The sequence below is a fragment of the Salarias fasciatus genome, chromosome 13 (genome assembly GCF_902148845.1).
Source record: "Salarias fasciatus chromosome 13, fSalaFa1.1, whole genome shotgun sequence".
NCBI classification, from domain to species: Eukaryota; Metazoa; Chordata; class Actinopteri; order Blenniiformes; family Blenniidae; genus Salarias; species Salarias fasciatus.
Window position 1 is genome coordinate 16,500,648 of NC_043757.1, and position 13,600 is coordinate 16,514,247.

The following is a 13,600-nucleotide window of genomic DNA, read 5'->3' on the forward strand; positions in this document are numbered from 1 at the left end:
TTAATGATGGGAAGAACATAAAAAAGCACCACAGACCTGAAAATAAACATGACTCCGTATGCAGCAGAAGTTCAATTTTATCATTGAAAAGACAGGTGCAAGTATGAAAACACTGGGGTGCCAAATTTAATTAGGTGCCACACACACAACCCAATCCCATATACAGTGAACCAGACCAGGAAAGCAATGGCATTGTAAAACGTCAAGTTTCTCTCCAACTGCTTCACAGTTCGATGTTGCCTCTCAGATCCAAATTTTTGCATGCTGGAGTCCAGCATCTATTTTCAAATGCTTCTACATGACATTATTTTGCCAATCTATGCAAGTATATATCTTTCACTGCATTACTGATCTGTTGCAATAAGTACAGCAGCCATCTGCTGTTTACTTCATGTCTCAGTTATGACCTCCATACATGCATCACTGCTCTGCCCATTCTGGGACTGCAGCTTGAAACTTAGTGGGCGATAATCAGGTTGCTTTGGACGGGTCAGTTTTTCCTTACTGTTTTTTTTTTCCTCAATCACTTTTCACCTGATTCACCTTCAAACCGAATCAACTCTGCCAGTGAATCTTTTTTGCTCTTTAGATTGATGCTGTTTTTGAACTACTTCAACAAACATTTCATTCTTAAATGAATTCTTAAAGTAAAAAATAAACCACACACGTTTCAGTATCACCTTTTATTTTGGTTTATGATACAATACAATCTCCCAGCAATCAGGGACTTCAATTTCATCCATTTTAAAAATTATTCTCTGTCCATACAATTCAAATGTATTTTACATTTAAATAGCTTTAAAAAAAATTACTTCCCATATTTATCTTTTTTTTTATAACTTCTTTTGCTTAGTTTCATTATAAATCTTCACTTCAATAGAAGGTGTTAGCTTGTGGGAAACAAATGATGAAACATGCAGTAAAAGGAAAAAAAACAAAACAAAAAAAATGCAACAACTAAAATGTAAAAAGTGTTGCAGGGGGAGGAGCCCACCGCCGGCTCTGAGGTAATGGTCAGCTGAGTTCTGCTGCAGGCCTCCTGTTACCTCTTCAAATTCTGCTGGGCCTGTTTCAGTAAAGTGTCGAAGTCTAGTGCATGATACTTGCCTTTCCCAGGCAGCGGATCGTACTCTCTATTCGAATCTGAAAGAAATGAAGGCAAGAAGAAATACTGATGAGCTTTTACGTACTTTTACTGATAATGTTGCGTGTAAGAATTGAAAGCATACCCAAGTCAGCATAGCTGGACTGACAGAACTGTCTCCTTCCACCAAAACAGAGATCGAACGGGAGCTCGTCCGGTTTGCGCAGCTTGCCCCCATTCTCGATGGCCGTGAAAGCAGCCTTTTTGTCGTAGTAAGTGACGAACCCATAGTTGTCCCTGTGACAAACAGTCAAGACATTAACAAGTGTTTTACAGTTTGACATGAGCTACTGAAGCAGTGCTAAAACGTTCAAACAGATTTGACATGTAACTTGCTTTTAAAAGAGCGACCTGGGAGTGTTGCCAGGAGGCCCCAGTTATGAACAAGTCTGAGTTTGCTTTGGCACTGTAGCTTGGCCTAAGAGGTCATGGGCAAGACCAACAAGGTTCAAAGACAGTGCGTGTTTCTATCATTAAAATCCTCCTGCAAAAACGCTCAGTAAGTTCTGTGTGGACTCACCCCTGATCTCGAAAGTGCAGGGTACATTCCTCAATTTCGCCAAAGTAGGAGAAGCGCTCCTTCAGTTCTTTCTGGGTCATGGTTCCCCGAATCCGACCCACGTAAACAACTCTGCGCTCCTCCTGAAACAGATCATTCATCATTATAATACTCCAACAGGAATGTTGATTTCAACAAATGTAAATCCAGATAATATCCACTTACAATGGCTTTCTCCTTGCGTCTTTTCACCTCTTCCCCATTGGACTTCGTACCTTGACTGCAGTAGGACCTATATGTAGGGCTGAGGAGGGGAGAGGAGGACAATCAGTCTTTAATACACATATCAAAGCGTTTGTAAAGCTTTAGTGCAACAGTTACAGAATGGATCATAAAAATACAAGCTGGATTGAGCTGGAGTACCTGTACAAGTTTCTGCTTCTATTGCACTGTGATCGTCGTTGAGGGGATCGAGAGCGTGACCTTGAGAGGCTCCAAGAGCCAGAACGAGAAGAGGAATAGGAGTATCTCCTCCTCCTGGGAGGGGAGCGGGACACGGAGTCGTGAGACCTGGTGGAGGAGCATGAAGAGGAGCGGGAGCTGCTCTCTGATCGGCGCCGGCGGTACCTGGAGACGGAGAGGTAAATTGTCCGTCAGGACCGAGACAGGCTTTATAAAACTCAACACAGAGATTGAACAAACAGGATGGACCTTTTCTTTCTAGGAGAAAATGATCTCGAGCGAGATCTGGAAGAGCTGGAGTCCGACTCTGAGCAGCTGGACATGGGGCTGGGGGAACGGTGTGATTTCCTCTTTCCAGATCGCCCTCCGGTCCTCTCTTTGGGACTTGGCGTGGGGCTGGGGGAGTTGGAGGACGCGTGGTGACGGTACGACCTCTCGAAATGCCTTCTCCTGGGACTCCGCTCCCTGAACGTGGATTCGGTCTCCTGTCGAGCGGGAGAAGCGTCGGGAGTCTCCAGTATGGAGTTCTCCTCCATCTTGACGCTGGCGCCGTTCTCCTGAGCCGGTGTGGTTTTGGCTGGTTGTGGAGGATTTGTGGCAGCCGGAGGCGGCGATGCAGGAGCAGCTGAAACTGGTTGCGCAGTGGCGACGGCGTGCGGCGTGATGGGTTTGATCGTGATAAAAGACTGCTGTTTAACATTCCAGCGCTTCCCGGGCTCTCCCGCCATACCACCTTTGCTTGAAAGGCAGTAATCATGATCCATACAGGCCACGCTGGCGTCCACAGGAGCGGCTGCGGGCGTGGGTTTACTACGGGACTTGATCGAGGGCAAGGGCCGGGCTTCGATCTGGATGACCTTGGAAGGGGCCGACTTTGATACTTCGGTGATCTTGTTCTTTCCCAGGAGGGCCATCGGAGCCAGAGGCTTCCACATTTGGTGGGGAGGAGTGGCTGGAGGAGTCAGAGCTGCGGCGAGCGTAAAGAAATGTTACTTAGCATTCGCTCTGGGCAGCAGGTTCAAAACAGCCACATTTCACTGTTTATTGAAGACATGGAAGGATCCAAGTTACAGTTCTTTCTTAAATGTAGAGGCTTATTCACACATGCTGAATTACCTGCAGTACTTAAGAATTCATTAGCTCGCACGCGCTCCACGACTGATTTCTCAGGAACTGGTTCAACGCTGCAGAAAGAAGGAGTGCTGTTAGTAAATCAGCGGTAATAATGTCGCTCACACCTCCGCGCTCAGATACAATTCAGACTTGGCAGGTCCATTAGTGTGGCCTGACAGCAGGGCTTACGGTAGGTCTCGGCAAAAAGTGGACTTGTGACACCCGCAGACACACACACATACACACACACACTTGCAGCAAACTGGTCTTACTCTCCTAAGGTTTCCTCAGTGAGACCATTAATCACTCACACAGAGCAGCTTTGGGGGGCTGTAGGGTAACTAACCTCGAGTTTCCTACAGCAGCTGCTCTACCAGAGACCTCCGGTACACATTGCTCCTCTTTGGCTGAGGGGAGAAGGAACATCAGTGTGTCAGCGCACGGGCCGGCCGAAGAGACGGGAATGTTAACAGTGTCACTGGAGCCATCGGTAAGACGAGGAAATTTGGCAAATATTAGAAATACAGCGATTTCTGTTGGTTCACCGAATTTCAGCTGTATTTGACTTTTCATAATATATGGAAAAAAAAAGTCACTCAAAAGAATAAAACAGAAGTATAATAGCAAACTAAAGTGCATAATGGGCAGGTGGAATGAAGTCTAACTGCTTGCTGAGAGCTGGGCCCTGTACGTCAGCCCCAACAATGACAGCAGAGGGAGCGTTAAATAGATTTGCGGACGGGACAAAATTCCAGCAGCTGAAGGGACAAAAGCACAACGCCGCTCGCCTGACCCCTCCAGCATCGTCCCTCTTAGAGAGAAATGTTTCAGGAGAAGAAGTCCATTTCATTTTCCACATTTCTTTCAGCATTAAACACTTCTCCAGGAGGAACTTATGAACTCCAGATGATTAATATTCTCGTTCCATCATCATGTTTGTCAGATTTTAAACTACTTTACTACATTATAGCTGACAGAGCAGACACCAGATGGTTAAACACTGCAGATGTCAGTTCATTTTTAAACTGATTCAGAGGGCTCTTTAAGCCAAATTAATCCAACACACTACCTCAATACTGCACAGCAAATATAGCACTTTGATGTTATTGGCTCTGCAGGATCATAACAAAACCAGAGTAAGTGATACCCCCACTACATTTAGCTACATGTATCCCACTGGGCTGCTGGCCAGTAGGACCACCGTCACAAAAATCACTCCACAGAGCAAACACCTTAGCTCTATTAATTACCTTGGGTCTCTTCAAACTGCTCCAGTAAACTGGTTAAATCAGCAGCTTCGATACCTTTAAGACAGAAAAAGAAAAGTGAAACTTGCATGCAGGGTGCCTGTAAAGACAATAAAATAATTCAGCAACTGCTGATACGGGGTGGAAGAACTGAGCTCCAGCTCTTTCCACAAAGCTCAGTAACTAACAGCAGAGGTACGGAAATGCACCAGTCTGGATTTACAAGACTCAATGAGAGCGGTCACAGTGTGGTTTGGATGTAGACAACCTTCAAAGATAAACATTTCACATGATCTGCAACTCAAGTTGAATTAATTCATCAGAAAATGTTCCTTAAATAAAAAAAAAAAAAAGTTGACTCTTTAACTGAACCGGCATAAACTGTAATAAATTCTCACCTATTTCACTGGTGAATGCTTCAATAAGCTCCTGTGTGGGGTCCCGGGCTCGTCCAGGCTTCAGGGCTGTAGTGGGTTTCTCTTTAGTTTCAAGCACAACAGGTTTTTCCTTCATTCTCTGAGGGTCACACGACGAGGAGCACAGCAGGGGGGCGCTGGAAGTGGGTTTACTGGACTTGCTGTCAGATATGACAGGGCTGTGTAGAGACGCCGTCTTTGCGGCCTCAGACACCCCCGGTGGGACGACGGTGGTCTTCTCTGAGTGACTGGCGGGAGATCCAGCAGCAGCAGCAGGTTTGATCCCTGTAGTGGTTTTCTGACACGTCTCAACGCTCTCAGTAGACTTAGAAGGTACAGACTGCGATTGGGAGGTTTTAATGAGTGCAGTCTTTCCACCTGAGAGATCAGTGTGGGTGCTTTCTGCAGAAGACAGGGGCTGAGAGGCAGGTTTCACAGACGGCCCGCAGCTCTCGGGCCCTGCAGACTGACTCGTGGTTGAATTCTTCACCGAATCGGGGCCGGGTACTGAAGACTGCTGGGGTGATCTGGATGGTGCGGGGGCGGGGGCGGGAGCTGAACTTCTGCTGGATGAAGCAACCATGTAGGCTGGAGGCACGAGCAGCGCCTCGGGGGTGGGCGGTGCCGCCGGGCCCCTCGGGTGCCAGGCGGGTCTGACCTCCTCGGTGCTTTTCTTGGCTGCGTGGGGATTGCTCCGCCTGGGATCCTTGGGGCTGGGGGTGGGCAGGCAGGGAATGGGGGTCAGCTCTCTGGGCAGCTCGGGAAGGCTGGGCCACTTCGTACCGTTGGCGAGAGTTTTCTCTACCGGGGCAGGCTTCTTCTGCTGCCGCAGTCGTCTGTACTCCTCCAAACTGAGCGATTTGGGTTTGGGTTCTGCGACTGCCGGGGCCTCGGCAGGGAGGACCTCACTCACAGGAGGGGTCGTCTGGGGGGGTTCACAGCTCGCAGCAGCTTTAGGACTCTCTGAAGACGCTGGGGAGACGGCAACGGCAGGAGGCGCAGGAGCCTCGACGAGGGATGCCTGCTTTAACATTTCATCGGGCAGCTGGGAGCTTCCTGCTGGGGCTGGACTGTTCTCGGCACATAATGGTCTTTCGTCCTGCGCGGGAGATTCAGTCGCAGTAATTTTAGATGACAGAGCTGTAGTGGTTGATTCAGCTGGGACTAGAGTTTGGTGATGCTCCCGTTGTTTGGGTTTGACTGGAACTGGAGGTGATGCCACAGGTGTCTTGGAGACTTTACGTTCCTTCTCTGCTTTTTTTGGCTCAGCTTCAGTCTTATTGGTTGTCTTCTGTGCAGCCCGCCTCGCACTCCTCAGGACTCTTCCCTCCACAGGATCAGGCTGGAGCTGCTCTTTGCATTTCTTTTTCTTCTTCTTCCAGGAGGCCCTTTCTTTTCTCATCTCTTCCTTTTGACTCTTTACAATCATTCCATCTTTATCATCTGAACACGGCTCTGCTGTCACAGGGGTAACAATTTTCAGCGGCGCCTCACCGACCTTCAAATCATCATCAACAACTATAAGTTCTGAACTGTCTTCATTATCCAAAACGTTGTGGTTATTTTCAGGGGGCAGCTCATTAGGCGGCAAGGAAAACGGGAGATTCATATCTGGAATGGCCAGGATGGGCTCTCCGTTTTCCCCCTGGTCCACCACCTCCAGCACTATGCCTCCCTCAGGTAACATCTGCTCCCCTTCCTCGTTCTCCACACAAATAGCCATACAGTATGGATGCATGTGCCGGACCAAGTCCCCCAGGCTCACTGAAAGACCTTCGTCCTCCTGCTCGGCCGCGGCGGGCAGCGGCAGGGCCAGGCCCTCCCAGTCCAGGAGCTCTGTGTCGGGGCATGAATCAAGCTTGATGGGGCTCAGGGTGAAGGAGCCATCTTCCTCTTCCTCTCCATCACTCCTCTGGAGAGATTTACCCTGTATTCTTGGGAGACTCTGGGATCAAACGGGGACACAGGCATCCAGTCAAACATTGACATCTGTCTACAAAAGAAGCTTCAATACTTTATGGGGAGGAAAACAAAAAAAATCTACCTTTCCAGTTGAGAAAGTTCTGCCACATAGTGCGTCTTTCTCAGGGGGAGAACGGGACAGACACAGCAATCTCCTGAGCTGAGAGGCAAACAACAGGACATTAATGCTGCCGCCCAGTGGGAAAGTGTAATGTTCACAATCGTAGGTCAGCGGGGCAGCTTTTCACCGCCAGGCACTCTCGGTGCCTACTGCCCAAAGGCCACATGGGGGAAGTCAAGAGCAGGAATCTATGAGATACTCTGAGAGGCATGCATGACAGCTGACACTAACCGGAGAAAGTTCCCTCCCTTTCTGACCCGACAGCAGCTCTGCATCGGGCAGCGTGTCAAACGGGGACAGGTTCTCCTCATCCACGTTGTCAAGGATCTCCGTCAGGGCGGTTAGCAGCGTCGCTTCACTCTCGTCGTCTAGACCTTTAGTCTGCATATACGGATCGACAAACAAGAAATTAGATCAAAACACGAAACTAAACTGCCGTGAAGGCAGTCCATTTCATGTGAATAAGTCAAATTATACATGCCTCTACTGTTGGTGTGTCTTCAAAGATGGAGAGAATGGAGGGGTCTAAGCAGCTCTGCAGGGCTTCCAGAGTGTTGTCAGAGCTCTGCCCTGCAGTCTGAAAAGGACAGAGCACAGATCACATATTTCCACTGGCAAACGCACCAATCAAAAGTCAGGGAAAAACTAATTCTAACTAAACTAAAAAACATTCAATAGCAAACAAAATTAAATGTAAAAATATATTGCACATTACTCTTCTGATACCACTGAACAGTGGATTTGTTAAGAACAGTCCAAGCTGTGTGGTTTGTTGGATTATCAAATAAAATTCTAGTCTGAACTCATTAAAGGAGCCATTCCCAACCATCTACAACGCACATATAAACCCATTTTTACACCGCAAGCAAGGCAAAGCTCAGCCGCCTTTGACTCTACTCAGCTTCAATTTCATTATTGGCTATTTCCTGTTACTCAAAACGAAACAACACAGATGACCTGAGTAAATGTTGAAAACACTACAGAGCACTGAATGTATAATCAGTAGAGAAATCGTATCAGTACGCTCCATGCTACTCCAGTCTCACTATCTGCTCTTCACAAAACCTCTTGTGGCGATCTCATTTGTCCTGTTGGTGAAAAACACCCCCAGTAATTTAAAACTGTCACAATGCAGATGAACGATTCTATCTGCAGTAAACACAAATACTGAGCACTAATAGTGAGCATTTATGACGTCAGTTGATACTTTTATTCTACAGGAAAAACCACTGGGCTGTATTTCTACCACACACCCAACGGTCCCGTTTTTCTTGTTTAAAAAAAATCCAGTTCCGGCTTCTACACGCCGTTTCCTTGTTGCTGTTTCACACTTCACCTCATTGTATGAGGGCATTTAATTGTATATGGAATTTTTATATCGAGTTTTATGGACTTTATATGAAGTTAACATTTAATCTACATGGAAGTTCCACCATAAAATAGGCAGATGTAGATATCAGCCTCTTTACTTTTGAACAAACCAGACCCCCTGTTTGATAAATGATACAAGAATTTCCTACTGGGATTTAAAAAGTGTTTCTATTGTATTCCAAAACGGGTAAAAGGGAGCTTGAAATGCCCTGAGAAGATTGATGGTAAGTTTATGAATCACACACACATCAATTTGGTGCAACAGAAACCAAAACAATAAAGTGAGATAAGAGTGTAAAACTACTGATCAACTCCAAATCACATGCACTGATTGAGTTGTGCCAAACGTGCAGGAAGCGTTGACAACCTCATGATCTTTGATCTGACCACGCAGTGGCCTGTTACAGTCACCCACGTGTCTCTGTCTACATGCTCACAGTGCGCAGACATGTTTGATCCTCACCTCACCCCTTCCACTGGGAAGCCCTGGAGACCACGTGAGGCAATACAACAAACCTGAGCTGGGCCCCGATCGCTCATTTAACCCGACCAGCCGTTCATTAAAAGCCCGATACTAACGTGCGTTTCGACACGACACACGAAAAAAACAGAAACAAAACAAAGTTATTCCTGTACTAAAAGTACCGACGTGGATGAATGAACTGTCTCATCTGCGCATGTGTGAAGACAGCCAACATGTGATTCATCAGGCTAAAGCACGTGTGGACATACACACATCCAAGATATGAATGAAAACTCGCTATATACATCTGTGCAAAAAGCACAGCAGTGTGTGACTTCAACAACTGCATCCATTGTGTAGGATGAAGGTCGGCTCATTGTGTACTTCAGCATTAAACATGCAATACCGCAACGTGCTGGCACGAAGCCTGTGATCTATACAATGAGAAAATGTATATAGAACCGATCAACTACCGAGCAATGCAATCAACCACGCCTAAACATGGAAAACACGACAATACAAGCAGACCGAGATCCCACAATGCTTTTATCCCACGTGTTTATGAATGAACGGATGGACAGTACACAGAGTACTTTTTACACAAAAGCCTACCGAAAGAGCTTAAATGTGCATTTCTGGTGTAATTCGTTCGATGTGTGGTCACACCGAGGCATCAATCAGCAGAGATACACAACTGTCACGGCATGTTTTGGACAAATGTGCATTTTGTAAAGGGGGAAATGTGGGTGAGTGTGTCTAGCCTGCCGGGTAATACAGTCTGAATCACCAGCAAACAGACAATAGAACGCGATCACATGTATAACCAGGCAAATATCACGGTAGAATAAACACGAGAACCAAATCTATGAATGGATAACATATACACGATATGTACTTTGGGGGGTAAGTTAGAGCAGTGATAGTGCGGTTGCATCCACGTGTCACTTTTCCATGCGCAGTGAGTACAGCTCCCGCAAGAAACCACGCTCCGCTTTCCAATAAAAAACACACGCAAAACCGCTAACGGCAAACCGACACGAGCGGGGAGTGAATACAAGACATTTCCTCTACCTCGTCTAGTGTATCCATTTGGAAAAAGTCCATATTGCACGCGGTTAAAGTCTCCTCGCCTGCGCCCCACCGCGCCGCCATCTTGCAGGTCTACTCCCTGAAAAGTAGCGAGGAGCTCGAGCTGAGCAACAAGCACGCCGGCTCCGGACACGTGGTCCCACATTCCCGGCAAAATGACGCAGAGTGACGCGGTGGGTCAGAGGGCACGTCGGAGCCCGGGGCGTGTTCAGAACCGAGCGCGCCCACGTACGCTCGCGAGCGTTCGATCGCGAACGCCTGTGCACCCGCGAGCGTAACTTTATTTTCTTTTCACGTGAGAATAACTTTCAAGACATGCTTTTTTTTTTTTAGAGTTTATAGAACAGGTTTAAACTGATGAAGTGACACAAATTAATCATCAATCTTTACAAAGGTAAGGGAATGCTCGTTTTAATTCAATGTTTGTTGTCTTCTGGGTAGTGTAGTTTATTTAAAATTGTGCAGTAGACTTTTTAATTTTCCATGGTCAGCTAAGATCGGATTTCCTTTTGATTGTGTCGCTTTTTTCAATATATTTGTTTCTGTGCAATCATGACAGATCGCTAGAAAGACAGATAGATTGATAGATTTGAAATATCCGTGGAGAAATTCACATGATGTGCCTTTCACAGGAATCTTTGGCAGAACATTTTGATACACCACAAAATGTAACAGTGATTTCATTTTTTGTCAACACAGAAAAATGGCTACAGTTTCAGCATAAAGACAATTATCATGAGGGCAAAATACAGTGGAATGGTCCTAAACTTGTCCTATAACCCTTGCATTGTGGTTTGCAGTGACTATATGTTTGAGACTGATGCTCATCTGCTGGCTTTTATGACAACATCACTGATATCTCACCATCACTCTTAATAAAACTATGTACACACAAAAAAATAAAGAAAGAAAGAAAAAGAAAAAGTAATGGTTTCTTTGAAAGATTTATGATTTTTTTTTTGTGTGATTTTGTGGGCTGGATTGGAGACTCTGGAGGACCAGTTTTGATTCACAGACCTTACACTTGACACCTCTGATTTAGTACTTGTTCCAATTACATTCATGCTTGAGGTAACTTCTCTTTCTATATTACAATGGCTGATTACAAGAGCCACAAAGTAGTGTAATGAATAGCACTCTCACTTCACCGAAAGAAGCCTGAGGCTTCATATTGAGAATCTTTTAATTGGTGACTGTAAAGTGTCATCTAATTTCATTGTTGTACTGCCTTTCTGTGTGAAAGTGAATGTGGATAATTGTGTTTACGCTATGTGATGGAGTGGTGACCTCCACGGTGTACCCAGCCTTCTTCCCCACTCTCAGCTGGAGTCTGTTCAAAGCTTCCTGACCTTATGTTCCATATAATAAAAGATTGGCAGAATGGGCTGGGTGGCCGGTCAGATTGCAGGGGGAGGCGGGAGTCCCTCTGTGCCACTATGGAAGCGCTGCCCTTTCTCCTGCCATTGTGAAGCTGCTTACACACAATACCTGCAGCATTACTAAGTGGAGCTCACCACCATTTTCATAATTTTCTGCTGTATAATATTTTGTCTCCAAAAGTCCTAAAACATGTTTCTGGAAAAAGCAACTACTGTTGCTCAGCTTTCCTTTCAAGACAACACATTTTAAACCACAAGCTGGTTGAAATAGATAATTTTTGTAAGCTTCTGGTTTCCAAACTTCAAAATCAGGCATTTTCTTAAACAAAGCACGGCATTGCCATTAAGATACTGTTAAAAACAGTATTTCCTATATATCACTCACAGTTTTAGTCCCTAATAGTTTTCAGTGAGTTTGGAAATGAGGGAGTGCGGAGGGCTCTTCAGGACTGAAGGACACTTGTGCTGTTCATTGGATTAGAAAAAAAAAAAACATTATTTGTGTGGAGTGTTTTTTTTTTCCACAAGCATTTTGTGCCAAAGCTAAAGCAGACACCTCTTCTGAACATTTTGCTCTCGCTGACGGGCAGCGTGAGTGCACTCATGAAATCCCAAATACATCTGCACAATCTAAATTTCATCCAGTATTGAGTTCTCTTGAAATCATTTCCAATATTGAAATATTATGGAACATTCACATTTAAAAAGTGCATCTGAAATTTAAAGTGTGAAATGCTATTGTTTATAATTATTTCTTTATGTATTTAAAAGTTGTGCGTAGTCCAAAAACCATACCTTACACAGAGATGTGGATGTGAATGTCTGACTTTCTGGGGACTGGTAACCTGTCCATATGCACACTGTTGGATCATCTGTAACCTTCCGTGAATGTCAACTGGTATTTGCATGAACTGAATTCAACTTTGAAGCTGTCAAAAAAAAAAGAAAAAAAAATGAGTATCATTTCTGCACCTTGATGGGGGCTGCTTTTTTGTGTTGCTGTGCTGGTTCAGCTCTGATACAGTAATTAGTGCCCTTTACAAAAACCCACACAGCTTACAAAGTATTACACCACTGTGAAACACATCAGTCACTGGTGACTAGCTAACGTCGCACTGAATGGATTGATTGTTTCAACTGTGGGCAGGAGTAAACAAAATAAAAGATGTCAGTGGGTGTCTTTGTGTTACATGAAGAAATGATATAAGTGAATGAGAAGACCGGCTCAACGCAGGCAGGGATAAAACTGGGTCAAATACAATAGTCAGGGTAATGTGTTTCTCATTAGGATTCGCACAGCATGGCAAAGAGAAGCCATAGGCAATTCCCTGCGTCCCACAGGTAGAAATGGATTAGAGGTGAGCTCAGCCACAAGCACACTGTATGGTCTTTCATTGTGATGTACTTCCTACTGTGCAGTTTACTCTTGTCACTTATGTGAGGAACGCATCGGTAAATAAATGTTGGTGTCATTTGTATAGCGTTCTTCTTTTGGAGCACATCCGTACAATAACTTTGGGGGGGGGGGGGGGGGGGGGGAAGCGGCCTTCAAACAATAGACTCATTAGATAATGCAAATTTCATGTCTCTGTGCTGTATATTCTCTGGCATGCATCCAGAATACCTCAGGCAATAATTACAAGTCTCACTGATTTTCTTTTGAAGGACAAGACCGTTTGGTTGGAGTCTGCAGCAATCAGGAGAAGCCGCTGAGACCTGCTGGGGCGGCGTGTATGCCTTGGTGCTGTGATTCATCACCTGAGGTCTTCAAGGTGCCAGCTATCACGTGGCTCTATCTGGTCAGAAGTTTTCAAAATCAGATTTGCACATCACTTTCAAGATTCTAGACCAACCCCAGAAACCTGCCTATTTGACTTCAGAAGCCAAGGAAAAACATCGGGAAGCACATCCTTGCTGCACTATTCTTAAAGTTTATGTTACAGACTATTACATGCTAACAGTTCTTTATTCTCTCCTGATAAACTGATACATCTTTAGCCAATGTCCCCTAAGTTTCTTGAGACACAGGTGGACTAAACAGTCTGCTCTTCCCAGAGTGTCCTCCATGCCCTAATGAGTCTCTATCACTTGTATTTCTTACTGCAACTTTCCCTGTTGTACCAGATGCTGTGTGTCATTACATCTGTGGGAGCTGTAAGACTGATGAGCTCGTCTGTGTGTGTGTATGTGTGTGTGTGTGTGTGTGTGAGAGAGAGAGAGAGAGAGAGAGAGAGAGAACGAAGAGGAACACCACTGAGCCCCTGCACACTCCCTAACTACTACCTACCGCTGCTCTGCCGTTGCCATGGTTACAGGGCCCCTCTCTCTCTCTCT

At 45.5% G+C, this 13,600-nt stretch overlaps 1 protein-coding gene and 1 non-coding gene across 2 annotated transcripts; both read right to left on the reverse strand.

Moving 5' to 3' along the window:
• Positions 1-695: 695 nt before the first annotated feature.
• On the reverse strand, positions 696-10,067 carry pprc1 (PPARG related coactivator 1). The gene is made up of 14 exons (XM_030106153.1): positions 9,870-10,067; positions 7,446-7,541; positions 7,196-7,345; positions 6,926-7,003; positions 4,864-6,826; positions 4,469-4,522; positions 3,565-3,625; positions 3,222-3,289; positions 2,355-3,072; positions 2,067-2,270; positions 1,869-1,947; positions 1,665-1,786; positions 1,230-1,381; positions 696-1,143 (listed from the first exon to the last, which is right to left on the reverse strand). The coding sequence occupies exons 1-14, from the start codon at positions 9,948-9,950 to the stop codon at positions 1,043-1,045; spliced, it is 3,927 nt and encodes a 1,308-aa protein (XP_029962013.1). The 5' UTR covers positions 9,951-10,067; the 3' UTR covers positions 696-1,042.
• On the reverse strand, positions 1,468-1,607 carry LOC115399910 (small nucleolar RNA SNORA50). Its single transcript, XR_003932742.1, has one exon. It is a non-coding gene; the product is annotated as a small nucleolar RNA SNORA50 (small nucleolar RNA).
• Positions 10,068-13,600: the final 3,533 nt, after the last annotated feature.

Coding starts and splice junctions, on each gene's coding strand:
- pprc1 (XM_030106153.1), bottom strand. CDS start 9,950: ATGGCGGCGCGGTGGGGCGCAGGCGAGGAGACTTTAACCGCGTGCAAT. Junction 6,827..6,925: donor GAACTTTCTCAACTGGAAAG/GTAGATTTTTTT, acceptor GTTTGATCCCAG/AGTCTCCCAAGAATACAGGG. Junction 4,523..4,863: donor AGCATTCACCAGTGAAATAG/GTGAGAATTTAT, acceptor TCTGTCTTAAAG/GTATCGAAGCTGCTGATTTA.